At 32.5% G+C, this 21845-nt stretch overlaps 1 protein-coding gene across 1 annotated transcript; it reads left to right on the plus strand.

The window, feature by feature from the left end:
• The first annotated feature begins 1613 nt into the window (after positions 1-1613).
• On the plus strand, positions 1614-21742 carry LOC144844388 (transgelin-2-like). The gene is made up of 5 exons (XM_078701277.1): positions 1614-1771; positions 18338-18477; positions 19197-19263; positions 19923-20027; positions 20297-21742. The coding sequence occupies exons 1-5, from the start codon at positions 1721-1723 to the stop codon at positions 20513-20515; spliced, it is 582 nt and encodes a 193-aa protein (XP_078557403.1). The 5' UTR covers positions 1614-1720; the 3' UTR covers positions 20516-21742.
• The last annotated feature ends 103 nt before the right edge of the window (positions 21743-21845 follow it).

Consider the following 21845-nt stretch of genomic DNA (forward strand, 5'->3'; position numbering starts at 1 on the left):
TTCCCCCGCGGTACGTCCCTTGTTTTGATGATCCACCACATTGCGAATAAGGAAGACCACGCCTCTTTTTAATAGCCAAGCCTAAATGGTACAGTATCGTCATTCTCCCTCATTGTGTTTTTTTTTTGCGCCGCTCCTTTAGGCAGTTATATTCAAGAGAACTTTTAATACCGCTGAAAAAATGGGTATTTGGAAAATCGGACTGGGCATGCGCACACCCCAAAGTACGTCTGGGAAAAGAGAGCCTATGAAAACATTTTCTGATAAATATTGAGATGTATGTAGACGATAGTCAGAAGATCTTGTTCAATAAAAAATTGCTTCATTTTGGCTTGTCAACCTAGGCCGGTATTATAATAATTCACTGTCAGAAAGTCATTGGATAATGGACGGTCCAAAACAGTCCTTCCTCTATGGTCATTTTTTTAGTTATCAAAAGCCGATGGGTTCATTCAATCGTTTATCGTCAGAGCGGCGTTTTATTATGTAAGAAAATTGTTATTACCAGTAGATTTTGGTTTTTTTTCACTCGTGGCGTAGCCAACAGAAAAGTGATTTTACAGTCCGGTTTGTCCGATTTGATTTTTTGTAGACAGACCCTGGCAGTTTGATATTATACTGTTTAATATTGTACAAGCATCTGTACACTCTATCTGTGTATGTAGCCTATAATATGCAGCTATGAATAAAAAATGAAGAGGATCCACTAAAGCCATTTCAACCACTAATCCTGCACTTGACCTTGTTTATTAAAAAGGTCAAACCACCTGTAATTGTCACAAACATTACAGACAGACAAACAACTGAGTTTCATGCAAAATTCATTTTAAATCAATGGTAAGGGAGACTTGGGGCGGGGCTAGTTTGGGGGATTCTAGATAATCGTGTACCTTACAGGGTAATAAATACATGGGACTGAACATTAGAAATGTTGTAGCGCCATCACTTGGCATAAGACGGACGTCTTAAAACCAAACAATGTGTTCAGAAGAAACAATTGTGTACGCAATCTGTGTACATTATGTATTACTAGTAGGTTGGCAGTCAATGTCCTGTCTGAGGAATTCTATAAACGAAACTTAAACTACTATACTTTACACATTTTAATTTAGGTATAGAGGGCCTAATATTATACCGACCGGTGAATAAACTTAACTGTTTACATCATTCCATCTTTATTCTCGGGGGTGGCGCTATAGGCAATGCTCTTTATTGTTTTCTGCTCCTGGAAACATCATGACGTCATAATTGCTTTTTCTCAGCAATTATCCCCACGAAAACACAAATCAGAATACTTTACATTTGTTTCACCTTACGTATAACATTATGACGTCATCAAAATATTCGCCAAGTCACAAAACAAAAACCGCCTTCTTCAGTTGAACTTCCTGATGTATGGCGATCCCGGTATAAATAAACCAAAAATAATAAAACTATTAATTACTATAATATATATGATTACATATTATACTACTTTGTAACGCTAATGTAAACATCATAAATGGAGTCGTCACTTTAAAACAACCTCGGTAAAAACCATTATTATTGTCCACATATTTTTTTTTATTTCCAATGTGGCGCCCCATAGTCACACCCATTATAGAAAGGGATGATCATTTTCATGTTCGTCACTTTTCTTGCGCGATACCCAGTGTTGGAGCAGTAACGTAGAATATTTCTGCAAACTTTTCTAACTTTTTCAACTCACATTACTTTAAACATGGCTAACAGACCAAAAGGTTTCGGAATGACGGCTGATGTTGCCAGAAAGGTAAGATTATTGCTTCTAAACTCTAAAAAACAATTGTTTAATTTAGTTTATAAAGAAAAGAGTTTTGTAGAATCTACCATCGAATTTAATCATTAAACCTATATTAATAAAACAATCTATTTTATAACGTATAATATATATTTATTGATGGATGGATGATAAATAAACTTCCATTAGATTAATAATCATTATTTAATACTATCATACCATCGGTTCTTCGTGATTTATCCCAAACAAATCTGCTAAGCTCTACCAGCTAATTATGTTACCACTCCTAAACACACACCTGTTACGTTTGGTTGTTAAACCACGACAATCAAAGTATTGTCAACATCATAGACTAGACATCTATATCGATCGTTCCATATTAAAGGCCTATATATCTTCTTAATAACATTATTTTACTACTGTTAAAGATAATTATGAGGCCAGAAGTTGTTTAAGTCGTCATGAAATGTAGATTCTCGTGTATTCATTTATAATTCTAAAACAACTGTATGCTATAATAATCCATTGGACATAAAGGAGCAGTATTATACAATATTCAGAATGTAGACCACCGTCGGAACCGACCGTCTGGACTTGGTTCCTTGGTCTCGACAAAGGGGCCACGCCTCCTGCTGTGGACAATTCGAAACTTCAATCATAAAGGAAGTTCCTTAACCCCCATAACCACTTTTATCATTTATAGATCTTTGACACAAAGAACTAACATATTATTATTATTATGTAACCTACAATATTAACTAATACAAATTGTATTTTATACGACACTGAAAATTTAGATTAGAGTTTAGTTAGGAGTAGGTTGACCTATTTTTTTACAGCAGTATAAAAAGTATGTCTGTTTCGGAACAGAGTATGAGTTTCAGAAATTCAATTAATCAAACACTTAATACATTATCTAAATGTTTACCTAGATAAAATGTATGAATGATGTTGATATTGATTGCCTACGCACAAGGTCGTATGTTCATCTTTGATCAGACCATATAGAAAGCTATTGTTTAATCGATTATTACGTTAATCAAACAAGACTAGACTGTTTCCAAAATGATATAGGCCCGACTGGTTTCATCTCATCTGCAATGAATATACATACTGCTAAAATATCAATAGGCGTAGTTTGCACTTCAACTACATCAAGTTTCTTATTCATCCACAAAAAATAAAGAATCATCATAATAAAATCATGTATATAATATATTGAAATAATGGATAAAAAGGAAGGACAGAAAAACCACATGCCTATCGAGCTTAAATTTTAAAAACGGCATTTCTTTTAGTTGTTCAAATGATCCTTTCAATCAACTAACTATTCCTCCAAATTCTGGCAAAACAAATCTTAATAGTGGATAATTATTGCAATTATTCATCGCTTCGATTGACTTTAATTAATATGTCTAAACAATTTTTGTCTCAATGAACCATGTTTTCGATTTCTTTACTTAGTTAAGTCATCATTTCAGTCGAGTAACCGTTACACCTAAAAATGGGTAGGTTTCTTTTCGAGATTACTTTTGCAAACTTTTCGAAACGAATGCTATACATTTTGTGAATTTAAGACATTCCCTGCCAATTTTACATATTTGCCAAGGAAACAGTCAAGAAGACGATACAAGATGCAATCAAAATATGCCTACCATTTGGAAAACAATAGACTGTAAAATAAGGGAGTTGATTGTTGAGACAATTCTAAAGGGTTTTAAGATCATTAATATATTGATACCGTTAAGATAACGCGATCATTATATTCCTTTGACATTCAAATACAGTCTATCTCGAAAAGAAGCCCATACTATCTTGAAAAGAAGCAGTGGGCTTGATTTGGAGATGAACTTCTTTTCGAGTTTACTTTTGCAAACCACTTCCTTTCAAAATGGGCTTCTTTTCAATTTTCGAGGTTTTAATCAACTGAATTTTTCGACCTTTTCAATCGTTTTGTTGTAAATCTAGTCGTAAAAGTAATAAGGACGTTAATGGTTTGACAAATTGGTACGGTTTATGTACCGTATTCATTATTTTGGTTGGTTCCTGCATTGAGGTATAAAAATACAATATTTTATAGCCCCATGGTTCATGACTACAACAAGGCAATTCAGCATATATTCAGTCGCGTCGCTATATTCGTGTCGTGTTGATTGTGTAAATTGAATTATTTTCGTTACATTCTTCGCATTTGAAATACCTCAGTACGGTTAGTTGAGTTTTGATAGAAACTTGTCATATTTACACGGGCCATACTACTCCAGCATGCATACAGAATCGTTCCCAAGAATCAATGTGAAGTCTCTAACTAGAAAGAAATATAACACCTTATAAAAGTATACTTTCTAAAATAGAATTGTTCATCATGTTCTTATAAAGTAGTTCAAAAATTAGAGTAGTAGTAGTAAAGTAGTCAAAATACATTGTTTCATGTTAAATATTTATTTATTTATTTATTTATTACTATCTTTACTGAGGGTAGCCTATCCAGTTCCAAATAGAACTGATCATTCAGGGCCCTCGATAAAACATACATACAGTACAACACATAAAATATTCAATATTCAAATGACATAATATATATTAAAGGCTTAAAATTTACAATGATTATAAAAAATTCATATAAAAGTTAAAATCGTTGACAGATAAAAATATATGTAAACATAGTACGAACAATATTAACTGGAAATAAATTTTTTAAGTTCACGTTTAAAGGAAATAACATTTCATTTTCAGATATACAGTATAATGTTGCGATTTCAATTTAGCCAAACAAATATCTTAATTGTTTCTTTGTCCTCTCTGCACATTTTAATGGTTTTAAATTTGCAAAGCAAGAAAATTATAGTACTAGTAGTAAGCGCTCTGAAAAAATGGAATAGAAAAGAGAGGAAGTGAAAGTTTATGATTCGATTTGAACTGTATATTATTTTTAGGCCTCGATGATTGAATAATGAATACAGTGATCAATAGGAGTGCAGTCTTTTCCATCGATCAAAAATCTCTACAACTTTTGTAGAAAACCGACTTATATTATGGACTATATTATAATTTACTGTATTATTCAAATTCAAATATGTGCCTTCTATAATAGGGCGAGCGCTTAACCACTAGACCATAAATGAAATTGATTAACACTGATTGCCATGCCTATCTTCAAAGGCTGTATGTGGAATGGAATTAAGGAATGTTTGCAAGAATTGTCGGGTTGATGATGAGCGATTGCGGTGCAAAATTATGCTGTTCTGGTGATTACTGTAGCAGTGTTTATATTGTCTTCATGGCATAAGACATGGTTTTGTTCACCTTTGCACAGGAAATTACTTCGCTCATCAAAAACACATTAGGCCTAGTATAAGAATACAAATTACTGTAGCTGCGAAGCCTAGAAGAGTGATGAGGTCATTCGGTACTCGCAACCTTCCTAATAATGATTCATTTATTTAAAAAATAGTTGCTGTTCAGCTAAAGATGATAATTGAGTACCCTTAACACCAAATTCAGCACATTAATAATTATAATAAGATTAAGAATATACAATAGATGCTAATACAATATAACAATGCAATTTATATTATTATAATAACAGAATTATGTATAAATGTATAAACAAAATAACCAATTCAAAATCGATATCAGATAACAATCGAAGTAGCCAAAACGTTCCAGAAGATGTTTACAAGATAATTAAATGAAAAAGGCAACCAGAAGCTGACAGATGGTAAATAAAAAGAATAGAGTGATGTCTGAGCTGCCAGAGAAGAGACCAAAAGAATAGAAACCAATAGATTTGGAACAGAGCAGCACTCACATGAAGATGATGGTATATGACTAGGCCTACAGCAACTTCTGAATGGATTTGGAGATAAAGCGATTGTGAGAGCATGCAATGTCCAGTGACGACGTGTTCGTGTTCTATAGTATCTGTAAATTAATCGGTGGCTTTTACTTTCATCGATGATAAAATCATTAGAAACAAAATGTATGCCTCGACATCATAAATAATCTATTTCAGAATTACAGGTTTCGATGTCGGTCGGCGAACAAAGCCATACATCAATGCACGCACGTACGGTAGTCGTTTTAGAGTAAAACTGGTTTTATAATGTTTTGTCCATAAACAAGTATTTTCTGCCTCCAATCTTTCATGTTCCTTCCAATTTTTCTTACGCACAACCATGTATGAATGATGCTTATGAATACTGATGATGCAGACAAAAAGTAGAAATTGTACACGGCTAGAAAATGCGTGAAAGCATGTACACCGGCCTACTTATTTTCCCTGTAATATTGTAAAATGACCCTCTGTGTGAAGATTGACCACTTACTTTTAAGGAGGTGATTTTAACGTCAAAACGAATACAAATCATGACTAAAACTACGGTTTCACTGTCAAAGAAGATTGGATTAGGTATTGCACCCATCGTTTAATTCAATATTAATAAATTCCATCCTGGTGACCTCCTCGTCGTTCTTGTTGACCTACTGTACCAAGGCTAGATTGCCTTGACTGTACTATTTTGTGTAGGCCTAGTTTCTAGAGTGATCGGGATTTCCAGATTCCATTCCATTGAATGTTATGTTATAAATCGACTGTTGTTAGTCATAGCCCTACTTCTATTCCCTGGTAGGCCTATTGTTACGTAATTATTAGCAATGTTTACTATTCAGCTATCTTTTGGGATTTATTTCAAGGAATTATGCATAATTATCGAAACTTCAAGATCGTTTCTGGAAAGTCTGTACGCTTGTACAATAAGACCTTTACTGAAATTAAGTTTTCCATCAACATCTCCTTTATAAGTGCAATTCCTGCTTTTTTTTAAAAACAAAACAATTATGTTGTGATAAACCAGCAGTACATTTTATAATAATTTAAAGACATCATGTAATTTTATTTACAATACACGCGCTATCTCCTGTAACTTGATACAGAAAATATGCACCCCACGCCGACTCTCGTTGGCCCGAGGTCGGTAGTTTAGAAGTCGTGAATGCCAAGTAGATGACGTCATCAGGGCAAACTTAAATGAGATGACAAGAACAACTTGACACTTGAGAATCGATCGCATCGTCGGACCTCAGTGAATTCTTGTAGCGAAAAGCCTTCCAACGGACACATTTTGCGACTTTTCTTTGGCTGTTTTTCAATTTTGTTAACACAATGGCTCGAAGACCTATGGGATATGGGATGACGGCGGATATCAAAAGAAAGGTAAACTATTTGAAATGTATATTAATCTCGAACAAGCGCTAGGCCCAGGTGTAACTGGAAGAATTGTGTTGGCTGTTGTTGAGAAAGTAGGCAGTGATTGCTTAGGGTAGCCTGTACACGTACAATACAAATGGGCGTCATCGGTTTTTTCCATAAGTACTTTACAGTTTGTTAAATCTAGATTTCAGTTGTTCAAACACCCACAAGCTGTTGTTATCTTTCAGAAGAATAATTCAGGCATTGCTCTTAGTAATACTGTAGATGAGAGACAACATGCTAAACTGCACATTTATCAGTCAATGGAGCAGAAAATATAAGTAAATTGATGGTTGTTGATTGTTTGTGTGCGTTCACACCATTTAATTTTGATAATCAATTGAGCACATGGTTTATGAAGTGATTAATATAACAATTAAGTACATTGTGTGACACAAATCTATTAGTTGACACTTGAAAATATCAATAACAATTTGATATTTCCATATTTTGAATTTAATTTATACTGTATCAAAGTTTTATAAACACAATTTATTCACAGGCTACTTCATGTCAATAATATTCAAAATAATAACGACAATTTAATTTATACAGAGCATGTTTAAATATTGATATACCTTAATTAAACAGTTTTGATTGGTGTGATTGTTTGACCTTAACATTGAACTATACAGTAAATTACACATGGTCATATTAATAAACATAATTTTGCTAAAATTATGTTTTCTTTGGAGTTTCTTTATGATTGAACATCAATCAATGTTGTATAAAGTGTTGTGATGAAGCACATGCAATGCCATACATTTTACAAATTTCTATGTGAAAAATTCCACATATAGTATTTGTTTAGCAGGTATCCAGGAATTCCATCATGTCATTATAAACCCACAAGCAATGGTTTAACTATCAACAGATACAGACACACATTCTGTTTTAATAATGTGCCTAACATGCCTAATTAAATGCTGTTGCTCATTAAATATGAAAAATATTAATATATTATTAATACAAATTTAATGTTGGTTTATGTACACATAATGCCATTAGAAATTAACTGAAGTGTAACAGTGTCAAATATTGCCAGGTTATTAAATAATTCAATTTGTTGTTTGCATGAGACATTTTATTTGAAGTTATAATTAGCATAATAAAATATTTTTTTTATAATATTTGTTGTATTGAAGAACATTTCATATTGCTTCTGAAAGCCCACCGAACAAATCTGGGAAAATTTTATAAAACATGTTAATTTATTGTCCCTTTTCTGAAAAATACCCCTCTCCCAGGTTAACAACTTAGTCCAGCATCCGAACCAACACCCGTACATTCAAAAGAAAAAAATAAATTTAATGTCAGTTATAATGTTAATGAAATGAATGTATTAGTAATTCAAAAAGTTTTTGTAACTATTGTTCAACTAAAGCTCTGTCTATACTATCAAAAAATGTGATGTGCCCATATATGGACATGATGACGTCATACTGTATCACTACCATATTTGGGTATATCACTACCATATTTGGGCACTTTTTTGTCATACTTTGATAGTGTAAACAGAGCTTTAGAACTGTAATGAATGTAATTACAGTATACCTAACTTTTGACTATAAAAGGTTACTGTCTTATGAAGTGATTATTCACAGAGCTTGACAGTTCTGGGATTGGCCATTTAGTAGTCTGTCACTTCTTTAATTCCTCCTGACAGGTACAGTAGACCTATAATATGCTTATGTATTGAAAAATAATCTAAATTCAAAATGATTTTGAGTCACTATGTTTCTGTGAATATTGCCTGTAAATAATAAGATTTAGTATTTTGTGAAGAGGAGAATGTGACTCATTTCCACTGATGAGTCATACTGAATGAGTCGAAGATGATTTAAGATGTAGAAAGTCAGTTTCTTCTGAAGTTCAATATCAAATTCACATATTATGCATTAAAAGTCACTCTCACATGTTTTTTTTTTGCATTAGCATGGCAATTAAGCCAGTTTTTTTTAAATATAAAAAGTCAAATTATCAAAAGATACATAATGAAGTTTAACTGATTTTTAATTGATGCATATGTCATTGTCAAGTTGCAAACCGTCAACAAGAAATCGATGGCACTTTCATTAAAGTGAAGCATTTCCTATGGCTGTGTTCACACACACACTAGAGCTGCTTAAGCTAATCCAAATTATATTTTCAAGTGCTTGTGTGATCAGTTAACTCTAATACACCTCTGTGTCATTAACTCCAATTAACTCTGATGTACCTCGACGAGTTGTATAACTGATCAAATACTCTAAACCTCTGTCTACACTATCAAACTTTATGTGACAACAAAATCTGATGTGCCCATGTATGAACATGATGATGTCATATTACTACCATATTTGGGCAAACTAGTTAGATAATGTAGTGTAGAGAGTGCTTTACATTTAAATGCAAATGATGTACTGTACTGTAGTAAGCAAGTAAATTAAAACTAAGTAATAATGTTTAAACACTATAATATAGTTAATGTATGGCGTATTAGCTGATAGTATGGTGGGGGGAAGGGGAAGGCAAAGGAAAAATATTCTTCTGATTGGATACAACACTGAAATACAGTTATACAGTAGTATGCACTAATTAAATGGTAAAACACCTGCTTTCCACTAATACTGCTCAGGGCCATACCATACTGTAGATAGTTTAAAATGAAAATGAGTAATACTAAAGGAATTACTTTCTGGTTTTGAGGTGACAGACACCAAATGGATTTTTAATTCAGTCTGGGTCATTGACATAATACCTTTTAGATCCTGGATTAGAGAGTTTGAAAAACATTGCATTTTTAGCATACTAGCTAGTAAGAAATCAATTTATACAGGAATGAACAAAAACTGGAGTATTATTTATAAGAGATTAATAGGTTTAAAAAGTATATCCTACAAAAAAACAAAATCCTTAGAGTTTTAATCCTACAGCACATGAACTATACCAGTGTCTACTTGTCTTTGGAAAATATTTAACAAATAAATAAAAGCATTCTTTCTACCTGTAAAATAATTTGTTTCAATTCTGTCAGCAATGATATTGCATATTTTGATATATTCATAGGTTTTGTAAAATATTAAAATTATATGTATATTTTTTCCAACAAAATGCCCTGTACATTTGTAGTGTTTCAACAAATGTACCCTAGCAGTTTACTGTACTCAGATGATCTACAAAGTTTCCTATATGAAAACAGATTAATTGAAACTGATCCAATAATTGATACATAAAATGCGAAAATAGAAGGCGTCTCTAATTTCATTGGTGTCACCTGTTTCAATCTATTTGACATGTCTAACTAATTTTAAAATGCTTCAAATTTTAGGGTATGTTCAGATCCGTGGAATTACGCATATGTATTGCAAACAATGTAATATTATAATTAGCATCGTAACAGCAAAGTGTTCAGACTCGATTAACTAACGCTTTCGTTAGAAACTGAAGCGTCACCGATTTGGGCAACATCTTGTACTGTATGTAAAGGAGTAAATTTGATTGGTTGGAGGTCAAAACCGTTGATGCATGACTTTCCTATCGTAAGCCCCGTTCACTACTGTAATCTTGTACCTTGAGCTGTCGTAACGATCAGTGGAGTTTCAGACCTAATGGAGTTGTATGTCGCGTTCGATACGAAAGCATAACTCTGTACTGTACTGTAGGTCTGAATAGGCCTTAAAAATAAAGTACAGCACTTAAAATTGAACTGTCGTAATGAACGAAAGATCAGTGGTGTAAGAGGTGGTTCAGACTTGAGATTAGAAGTAGTAAGCCACGTACGATACGAAAACATAACTCCGTACTGTACGTTTGAATAGGCCATCAAAATACAGTACTCACAATTTTAGGCTATAAGTGAGCTAGGCATGATGCAATTAACTTTCTCATTTGTAGCGCCACTTAAAAAAAGAGGAACAAACATCCTCATCAACATTAGACAAACTTTTTGCACCTGGACACAAAACAATTTTATTTATAAGTTGTTACTGTTATATTTATATTGTACATTGATGATGAATTAAAATACCGTATAATGACCGAGTATACAGTAGCTAGGGGGGGCTTTTGTATGACATTTTAGAGAAGTTAGGAGGTAATTATGCTCTGATTGCATTAGCAATGAATTTACAAAAGTCTTGTTTCTGAATTTACTGTAGGATTAAAGTAATCACAGAATACGTACTTTCTGCGGCCCTAACAATTATTTTATTTTTGTGATTTCAATTTCTTGATTCTACAGATTGAACAGAAATATATGTCTTCACCAATTGGCAAATGTATTTCTCCTTTTCCTCTGGACGTCACAATAAATAAATCCAACAATATAACTTATACAGATAGTAATTATATAAGTTTATATGTGTTGCTTTGTTGGAAACACCATATTCTGTATTTGATTTGACAAAATATGCGATGGAAATAATAGAAATAGCAAAGCGTGAAATGTAATTGCCTTATCCAGTGGCTTGAAAATCCCTTTTTATTCTGATGTTTTTAAGGTCATATCTTCATAATAAGTTTGAATAGAATTATTCAAACCTAATAATTGTATAGATAATAAGGTATAGAATGTCTATTTCTCTATAGATTTAATATTGAAAAATACTAAGAAGACTAAAGAAGTAAAATATCAGAAAATAGAAAAAGATTTTTTAATTTTTTTTTTAAATTAAAATAGATTGGTATAGAATATAGTAATTGTACACTGTATTTTTTAGCTTTTTGAAAGCTTTCCAGAAAATTCTAAAGAATGTTTTAAATCCAAATTAAGAAATTAAGATATTTAATTTTAAATTAAAAAGGATTGGTATAGAATATAGTAATTGTACTGTATTTTTTTTAGCTTTTTGAAAGCTTTCCAGAAAATTCTAAAGAATGTTTTAAATCCAAATTTAGAAATTAGGATATTTGGTTAAAAGTTCATGGTGGGTAAAAATAAGGAATTCTGGTAGCCACTCACAGCAGCATTTATCAATTAAATTCTATTTCCATCTTTCCACATGTCTGTACTTTGAAGGAGGCGTGGCAGATATTGCTATTTATTCCTCCTCATTGCCTAATAAGGAGTGTATATTTGTTGGTTTCGAGTTACCCTCTCAGAGTAGCATTACAAGGTCATTAAACAGAGACACAGAAGGGATTCAAGTCAGAAACACAGCTTCTCTGTCTTATCAAAAGCTCTATTGACGTCATCTGTTTACAGATTATTTCTATGCTTTTGTTTAAAAAAGTTTTACTGTACTTTTATTGTATACCTGTATGTCATATTTATATGTGTACAGTATATTTTAAATCACAGTAATTGAATGTTTCAACTCGTGTATACATGTACAGTACCTACTGTAGTAAATAAAAGTACTATTATCTTTATTTCTTTTCATCATTCCAGTTCATCATGAAGATGCTTCAAAGATTTTGATTTATTCTCAATTGATCTATTAATAAGATTTGTTTTGTTAAGCCCACATATTTTGTTTTTTTCAACAAGCTCCTTTTGCTTTTGGAAAACAAAAAGAAACTTATCCCTATACCTAAAAAAATACTGAATCTACTGTACTGTAGAAACAAAACCCACATAACATTATGTTGTACATTATTCGATGTTGATCAAATTCTAAAACTTTTATTTATGCCAAATTGATGACATCATGAATATTTGGATGATGATTGATTGTTCCATAAACCTGGATTTCATTTTTATTAATTGAAACATCAATCTATCTTGATATAAAGTTGTAAAGTGCTGATTTGATTTATAGTCAAACTGGTATTTCAATCATGTCCAAACATCTATTCTTAATTTGATTAGAATCATAATCAAAGAAATCTAATCTAATTAAAGAAGTTGTAAAAATGGGAATTGAAACAGAATAAATAATTAGAAAATCAAACTTTTATGTGTAAATTTACTGAATTTATTAATTATTTTTCAGTGAAGGTGTAGAATATATACTGTATATTATGGGAATCTAGTTGGGGTACTGTAACTGGAGGCTATGTGTTAATAGAACTAGCTATTGAACGTAGTCAGTTATCCAGAAATGAAGTCAGAAACATAGAATTGTTATTCGAATGTCGGCCGCACTGTTAAATTGCTCCTAGCTATGTAACATGTGCCAAGAATTGACATGCAAATCTCAATGTCCTGGTAGTCTGTTATCCGGTTTCAGGACATAACACTATTTAACTAATATAAATAATACAGTAGGACTGAACTAAGTTCTATTTTATAACAGGCAAACAGTAGATACAGGCTTGTACTTCTATGGATACTACAGCAATTATATAGTAATTTCTATAAATGTAGAAACCAATGATATAATGTTGTAACAGTATTCTAAATGTCATTCTAAATTTATGAGAAAAGTAATAATATGTCAAATGCATAATGACTGATGTCGATATAGCATAAATTAGATGTACAGCATTAAATACGAAACTGAGTGTAATTGCAAAATAGCATAAATTAGATGTAACTGTACAGCATTATACAGAGGTGTACAAATTGCAAAACAAGTTGTTCAAAAAAATTTGCGTAGTAATAATTAATGGGAAAATATTTGAATAATTCATTATGCAGAAAGGTTGTATTTTATAGTAAATATAATTCTTTTAAATCATTCAAGGCAATCCATTAAATTTGTGTCAAATTGTACTAAAGCTTGGCAGATTTTGAATGTCAAAAGAGGATTAGAATGATGGAGAAACCACTTAAGTTCTGTAGGATACTTATACTAAAGGTCTAGTACATTATTGTCATGTACTGTAGTAGGCCTACATATCAAATTATTTAATTTGGGAAGCTTTATCAGGTATGATACGCTGATCAGGTATGATAAGCTGATCAGGTATGGTACGCATTCAGTGTATCTTGTAATTGAGGTACAGTACTGTGTGTATGGTACACAGATTTCAACTGAGTAGCTTGATCAGGTGGTACCCATTGAGTGTATCACATGATTTCGTTGGGTTAGATCAAGTATGCTGCGCATTGACTCTATTAAATTGTTTCATCTTCTTTGCTTGGTCAGGTATGGTAAGCATTGAGTGTATCAAATGATTTCATCAAGGTAGTAGTTTGGTACCGGATGATTTTACGGATGTACAAATTATTTCATTGGACTTGCTGCTTAGTACACTACTGTGTAATAATTCCTTAGCCTTCAGAATCACACATCTGACCATGGTGTACCTTACTTAACATAAAGTGAAACACTCTTTGTTTTTTGCTGTATCAATATAGTTTGCCAAAACAATTAGGCTTACACTTACAGTGTTTATATTTGGTTAACAAAAGATATTAGAACCAGGGCCATTGTATGTTTCTCATAAATATCTGATTCTAATTACTGTAAACCAAAATTGAGCCTTGGAGAGGTGACCTGTACTTTTTATGTCAAAGAAACAAATCAAGCAATCCTGCATATTGTTTTGTATATGTAGAATATTACAAATACAATGTAGTAAACTAATGTTACAGCATACAGGAAACAATATAGCATCCTCCCATTGTACAAAGTTAGCCCTTGTTGTGATGTCATACTGCATCGCCACATTTTAAACAATGCTATTTTGATACACTCAATGCGATACCATTCATTTAACCTACATACTGTAGAACATTTTCCAAATTTATGCTTGTGAGAGTTGTGTCTAAGATCTGTGACCTGTGACATAACCCAGAGGGCAAAGGCATTCCTAAAGGACCCTTCAAACTTGGGTAGTTGCATTAATTGGGCCTTCTCATGGGTTTCAGAGAGTGCTCATAGCTGCTAGGCCTTATTCTAATGAGCAAATAGCTACTGACTTTAAATGTGTAATAACAATTGTCAATCTCTCAGTTCTGTATCAAAAAGAGGCAAATGTCAATGTGTCAGATTACCTGAAGGAAAAAAAAAACACTGACAATATAATGATACCTGTAGCATCAAATAAAATTGTCAAAATTTGGATTAATGCTGTGAACCAAATTGTAGTGATGGAATTTTATTTGAAATATAGCTACCCAACAAGCAAATAAACTGCGCAGATAAACCTACAAAACTTTATGTGGGATAGGCCCACACAATAACCAATAACTGGCAGCATTCTCACCCACGCGGCGACTGCTGCTCCTACTGTATACATTGATGTTTTAAGCTGTACCTTTATTTATTCACCAATGTGTAAATATTTGTCTGAAGAAAAGCTGTTTGCTTCAGCATAATTTATTCGGTTACACTTGATGACATTGATAATTGTCTGATAAACCTATTACGTTCGTTCTTCCAAATTATTTCTACTGTATAATCCAATTAGTTTTATTTTGGTCGGGAATTAAAATCAATTTCCGGTATTTTTAAAAATATTTTCTTCCTATACTACTACATTGACTGTTGAATTCGCACAGTGCCGTAGCAACAAGAATTAAAGTAGTGTGGTTTATTTATTTATTCAACTTTATTTTACAAGGGTGTTTTAACAGCTGTACTAAAGCAGTGCAACTGGCTTGAAGAGGCCCTCTTAAAAACAATACAAAAATATACAGACGACATTCAAACATAAAGATACATAAAAGTTTAAATTCTCAAACAAACAGATTTAAATGTACAATCAATTAGAAAAATGTTAAAATTCATTAAAAAATAAAAGTTCATATAAAAGTTAGTACCAAATATTGCTTATTTTTATTGCTTAGGATGCCTGTAAAATCCCCTGTAGGCCATGGGAATATCAAAGGTTTCTGCCAAATAAAGTCAGGTTGAAACCTTACCAACTGTACTGGTGGCAAGGCCCTGCCGCACCTCAACCTAAGCCTACTGTTTATGGTTTAACTGTGGAAAATAGCATATTACCTACTGTCTGATGGGGGCTGTTTCATTAAAATTTGCATCTACAGCTCAAAGTTTGTTTTTATATGGAAGTTATTAACAGTTTGAAATGCGATGAACTTTTTAGGGTTGCAACTGTTCCGGTAACTGCGCCCACCTTCGCAGGAAGTTCCTTGTTTCCTTTTCGCGATTCTAAACAAACAGGGAAGTTGGATAGACTATTGTGGTCAACCTCAGCCTTTTAAAGGAAAAAATAATTTGTAATTTGAATATGATTCTGGGAGCTAATTGGAGATACACGAGCCGGTGGAGTTATGAAAAGATAATGTTCTCTATTGTAAATCATTCTCATATTTAGTGCTACTTTTTTCTAATAAATTAATTATTACAATAATAATTGAGTGTTATTGTTATTTTATCTAATATCTGCAGGTACTACAGTAATATAATGATATGCCTGTTTTCATACCACTACCAGGGAAGCTTTGCATTTTAATTGATGTCTGCATAAATTTTATATTCTATCCAGCCCTGGTAATTTCTCTACAAGCAAAATACAGTATGATGTTGTTACAGTACATTCCCATAGAAATTTAGAACCCTGGGACTATTCATGAAACCTTGAAGAATGCTGGGACTATTCATGATACCATGAAGAACCCTGGGACTATTCATAATACATTGAAGAATGCTGGGACTATTCATGATACCTTGAAGAACCCTAGGACTATTCATGATACCTTGAAGAACCCTGGGACTATTCATGATACATTGAAGAACGCTAGGACTATTCATGATACATTGAAGAACGCTGGGACTATTCATGATACATTGAAGAATGCTGGGACTATTCATGAAAACTTGAGGAACACTGGGACTATTTGTGAAACCTTGAAGAATGCTAAGAATATTCATGATACCTTTAGATAAGACCACACCCATTTTTAGCTCTTCTACTTTTCACTTGAGAGACTTTTCTATTAAAGATAATAAATAATCCTTGATAAACAGCATGGTGTCTGTGCTTATTTAAATACCTGGTTGAGGTCATCTAAGGTTGTTGTCATGGTGTTTTCTCTAGTCTAAATGTTCTATATTAGGTGTTATCACAGCACAATATTCTTATTCTTTCCTGGATATAGGGATCATATACAAAGTTTTTGTAGGTGGTTAGCAATGTCTCATTATACGTCATGTTCATACAACATCGGTTTTGTAACTAAAAATGCAGCAAACCAACTAAATAGAGTTGCCATATGGTTTCAAATAAAAGTTTATATTCAGTTTGTGTTTTTTTTTCTTGGACCAATGCATAACAATGTACAATGAATAATGAATTGATATCAATATATTTTAACATAGCGTCCATGTTCCTGCTGTTGTGAGTCAGTTAAATACAACAACAACAACTCAATTTAAAAACAATTAAATTATACTATATATAAATTAAATGTTTAGCTGCTGCAAATTGTACACACTAATAGTAATATATTATTTGTAATTGGGGTAGGGAAGTATTTTAGCAGCCATCTTCAGCACACATAGGTGCAATATTGGTCTAGCACCAAAAAGCATAAAATATAAATAGAATATAGCATTCTATCTCTCAACAGTAGCAGTGACAACCGACAAAAGGACCAATACTGTGCCTTGCAGATGTTAAAAATGATGATAAAAACTTTCCAAAAATTAAGGGAGTCAATTTTATGCATCAGCAACACTGATAAAATAGATTGAAGACAACTTATCTTATCTTTGTTGGTAGAAAGTAAGAATCATATCATAGCAATTAGCTTCTTGTTAGTAAACCTTATTAACATGATAGTGCACAAACCTTTGCAAATCTGCAATATCAATAGATTACTTTTGTTGTTGGAATGAGTGGAAATTGTCACATTGAATCATTATTTATACTAACTGTAAATCATTGTGCCCTAGAACCGTTGCTATTCTAAATCTGAAAATCTTGTTTTCTTTCATATGACTTCCATAGTTAGTTATATATTGTGCAACGTTTGCCTTCCATACCAATCTTCCATGAGGTGTGGTTGTTCTAAGAAAAGTTGTTGTTCAATAATTTCCAATTTCCCCATGAGTATCTCTCAATATTCCAGGTTACCTTTCGTAGACAAGGCATTTCAGGGTGAAGCCACCAGTATGGTTGGTTTCAAACTGACAAATTATTTCACAGAGGCCCGTACCATGTTCTCTTTCCTTGTGATTACCACACCACTTCATTTCTCATGGCTATACAGCACTGCATTGGTAGTGATGATCACCTAACTAAAGGATTGAGATCATTTTGCACATCATGTGACACTAAAATCCGATGTAGGTGTAGTTAATCTGTCTTAAAATAATATCACTTTATATGCAGTGTGGCCGAAAGACCACGCCCAACAAGTTTTGAGAGTAATATGCCACATGTAAAAGAAATATATCTTTTTTTCTTTTATTGTTTAATTTTAATCATCTGATACATCATTTTAGGTGCATAATATACAGTATAGTTATTTATATTATTTATTTTGTTAGATGGACTCAAAATACAGTGTAGAAAATGCATCAAAGGCTGCTCAATGGATAGACGCACTTCTAAAAGACACCACTATTGCCAGTTCACCAGAAGCTGCTGAATTACATGAGAAGTTAAAAGATGGAACAGTTCTTTGTCGGTTAGTATTAAGTTTCAGAGGAGTAGATCCAAAAAATGATGCTTTCACTTTATTTTATTTATTTTTAAGCTACTATTGGGGCCTTTTTGCTGGTACAGTATAACCCCTTCTTTGGGAAACCCCTATTCAGGAGACAACTGTATTAAATGAATGAGGGATGTAAGCTTGGTTCCCACTAGCAACGCAACGCAACCGACACAACGTAAGGAAATGCCCTTCCATTAATTGTGTTTGCCTCCATGAAATCAAACCTGCTTGTTGGGCGTCAACGTTAGCATGCCGTAGACTTCGACCTGGTTCACCCCACATACTTTTGAGTACGCGCTGTACTATGTTTTCCAGTGTTATTTTGCCTTGCTTTGTTGCGTGAAATAATCAAACTGATTTCCCGTAGCAATGTTTTGCAGCACTGTTGAGTCGTCGGTTCCCACTTGTGATTACGCAATACAGCACTTTGCGTCGATACGTCGCTGCGTTATGTTGCATTCTAGTGGGAACTATGCTTAACACCAAATCAGAGGACACTAATATTAGGGAACAATTTGTTAGGTTCTAAAGGTTCCCCTTAATACTCTAAATCATTCTTTCTATTTAAATACTGTGTAGTAAATATTGTGAATGCTATTATGATGAATTACAATTATATAATTTTTGAATTTTACTTTTTAAGAATGCCACCACTGTATGATTTATGGATTTTAAAACTATTTCTTTTACAGAGTCATAAACACGTTAAGACCTGGAAGTGTAAAAAAAGTTAATTCAAGCAAAATGGCTTTTAAAATGGTGAGTTTCTTTATTACTTTATTTTAGCTGTGATAAAGTTTATTTAATATAAGATACATAATCAATAAAATGGAAGTGAAAATAGCAGCTTGGACGTGATAAAGAGATATGCAGGAGGAGCTGTATTTACCAACAAAGGCAGGTTGAAGAGTTGCTATGGGTACTCTGGTATGCTGTACAATTTTAAAGAAAATTTTTACTATTTTTACAAACTCTGCTAAAGTACATAATCATAAAAATAATTTGCATTTGGATATAGAACCTGAAGCTTATGTCGACGACACAGAACTGAACATATGGGCACAGAACAACTGAATGCAACTGTTCTCGTCGGCTTAGTTGCTTTCTAGTTAATGCTCATATTCTATTTCTATTTTTTCTGCAACTGAATGCAACTAAAAGCTTTGAATCGTGTTATATGTGCAGTATGGGTAAACCCCGACTAATGTAGTTCCTTTCATGTGAGTTGAGTTCATCTCAGTTCTGTGAAGTTTACCTTTATCCAAAACTAAAATAATGTGTCATGTACTATATAAAACTTCCAAACTGTATGTTACAATGCTTACAAAACTAAAAGACCTCTGTATTTAGAAAACTGCCAATGAGGTTTATTGCTTACAGAAGTTTTCACATACTAATCATCATTTCTTTTGTTGAAGATGGAAAACATAGGAAACTTTCTTGATGGATGCACCAAGTATGGCATCTCAACCACAGATTTGTTCCAGACAGTAGATCTCTATGAGAATCAAAATATGTCCCAGGTAAGATTAGGCATACGTTTGGAATACTAGGTGAATTTTTGTCGGTACATACTCAACAAAAAAAAAAAACCATCTGAGTTATATTGCCGTATTAGGTTGTTGCTGGCTTGAGACTTCTCAATTGTTAACTTTGCAATTGTACAAGCTTTAAAATACAGCGTGGGACCTTTTTGTTTTCATAATGGACCAACTACAATACATGTGCGCATGAGAAAAATGAATAATTAAATATGTATATAATCTACAATTTTGTTTTTCAAATTACGTAGGTCGTCCAAACTATACTAGCGCTTGCAAACGCTTCCAAGGAACATGTTGACACTGGTGTGGATGCTGGCGTCAAAGTTTCGGCAGGAAACAAGCGAGAATTCACCGACGAACAGTTGAAAGAAGGCCAGAATGTTATCGGCTTACAAATGGGAACAAACAAAATGGCCTCACAGTCTGGAATGACAGGTTATGGAACTGGCAGACAGATTATTAATTAGACAGATTCCATCGCTCGCTGATGGTTATAAGCAAGTGTTATAGTAACAGTTGTGTTATCATTCTTTTATTGTACTTTTTTTTTCTTCTTTCTTAAGCAACCAACATGGAATAGTCAATTCAAAATATCAATGTTGCTTACCATTGTGTAATAATAATCAAAAAATATTAATAGTTTTTATTTGAAAAATTGGTTGGTTGTACTGTAACACAAAAACAAAACCATGTCAATTAATATCACTGTATAAATTATATACATTTATTTTTAATCACAAGAATTGAGAATGTTTTAGTAGTAATGAAATTAGTGTTTAGTATACTAAATTCATTTATTATAAATAGTTAGGGAGATATGCCTATTAAAAATAACTAAATAAAGATGATTTAGATTTATTAGCAAAAAATGTTCATCTAAACAGAAAATTAATACATTTTAATTATATTGCTTTCAAAACTACAGGTATCACTTTGTTTGTTATCATTCATAGAATTACATTCATTGTATTGTTTCTTTTTATAACATAAAATGTTTTTAAATTAAACCTGAAATGCGGAACAGACCTTGACGGGATTCATCCTTTTCTTTCATATATTGTCAATTAAACATTCCGTTCATTTGCAAAAGGAAGAATTATATTTGCAACTTTTCATATCAATCTATATTTTGCATAGATGTGATGCGACGAACTAGAGAGATAACTAGGCAACAAAGATACGAACAGGACAGAGAACCTTCAAAATGACTGCTATATCTGTTTACGCAGATATAGAGTGGGCACAGCTTCAAAAAGGCATGGCTGATTGAGAATACAGCTATGTCTGAGTTGTCTCTCTAGTTGTATAAATAATACCTCTATGATATTTTGTAATATTTTTCTGTTTTATTCATCGCACAAAATAGCTACAACTCTCCCAATACTCAACACCTTTGAATTTTGACCGGTTTCATAATGTTTTTAGAATTTGTGTGTGATAAACTTGAATCATTCTATTTTTCAAATTAAGTTTGAAAGTATACTATGGAAAATTGTGAAATGACATCCAAAAGAAAAGTATCTTTTGATTAAATTATCTAAATCGTCTAAATTTGGAATATTCATTTACAGAAATGTCATGGTCATGTGAATTACTGATATTTGTTTTTTGTTTATCTGTTTATGAGGGACATAAAAGAAAAGTAGTCATTGTGCTAAATAGTTGAAATAATAAATACTAAATTAGCTTTCAAACTATTTTTCTATAACTGTTTTTATTTTGCTCTGGCCTTTTTAACTTTGACCATTCATTTCATGCAAGCAATGATGCCAAATAATAATGAAAAATGACCAATAT

The sequence above is a fragment of the Antedon bifida genome, chromosome 6 (assembly GCF_963402885.1).
Source record: "Antedon bifida chromosome 6, ecAntBifi1.1, whole genome shotgun sequence".
Taxonomy (NCBI): domain Eukaryota; kingdom Metazoa; phylum Echinodermata; class Crinoidea; order Comatulida; family Antedonidae; genus Antedon; species Antedon bifida.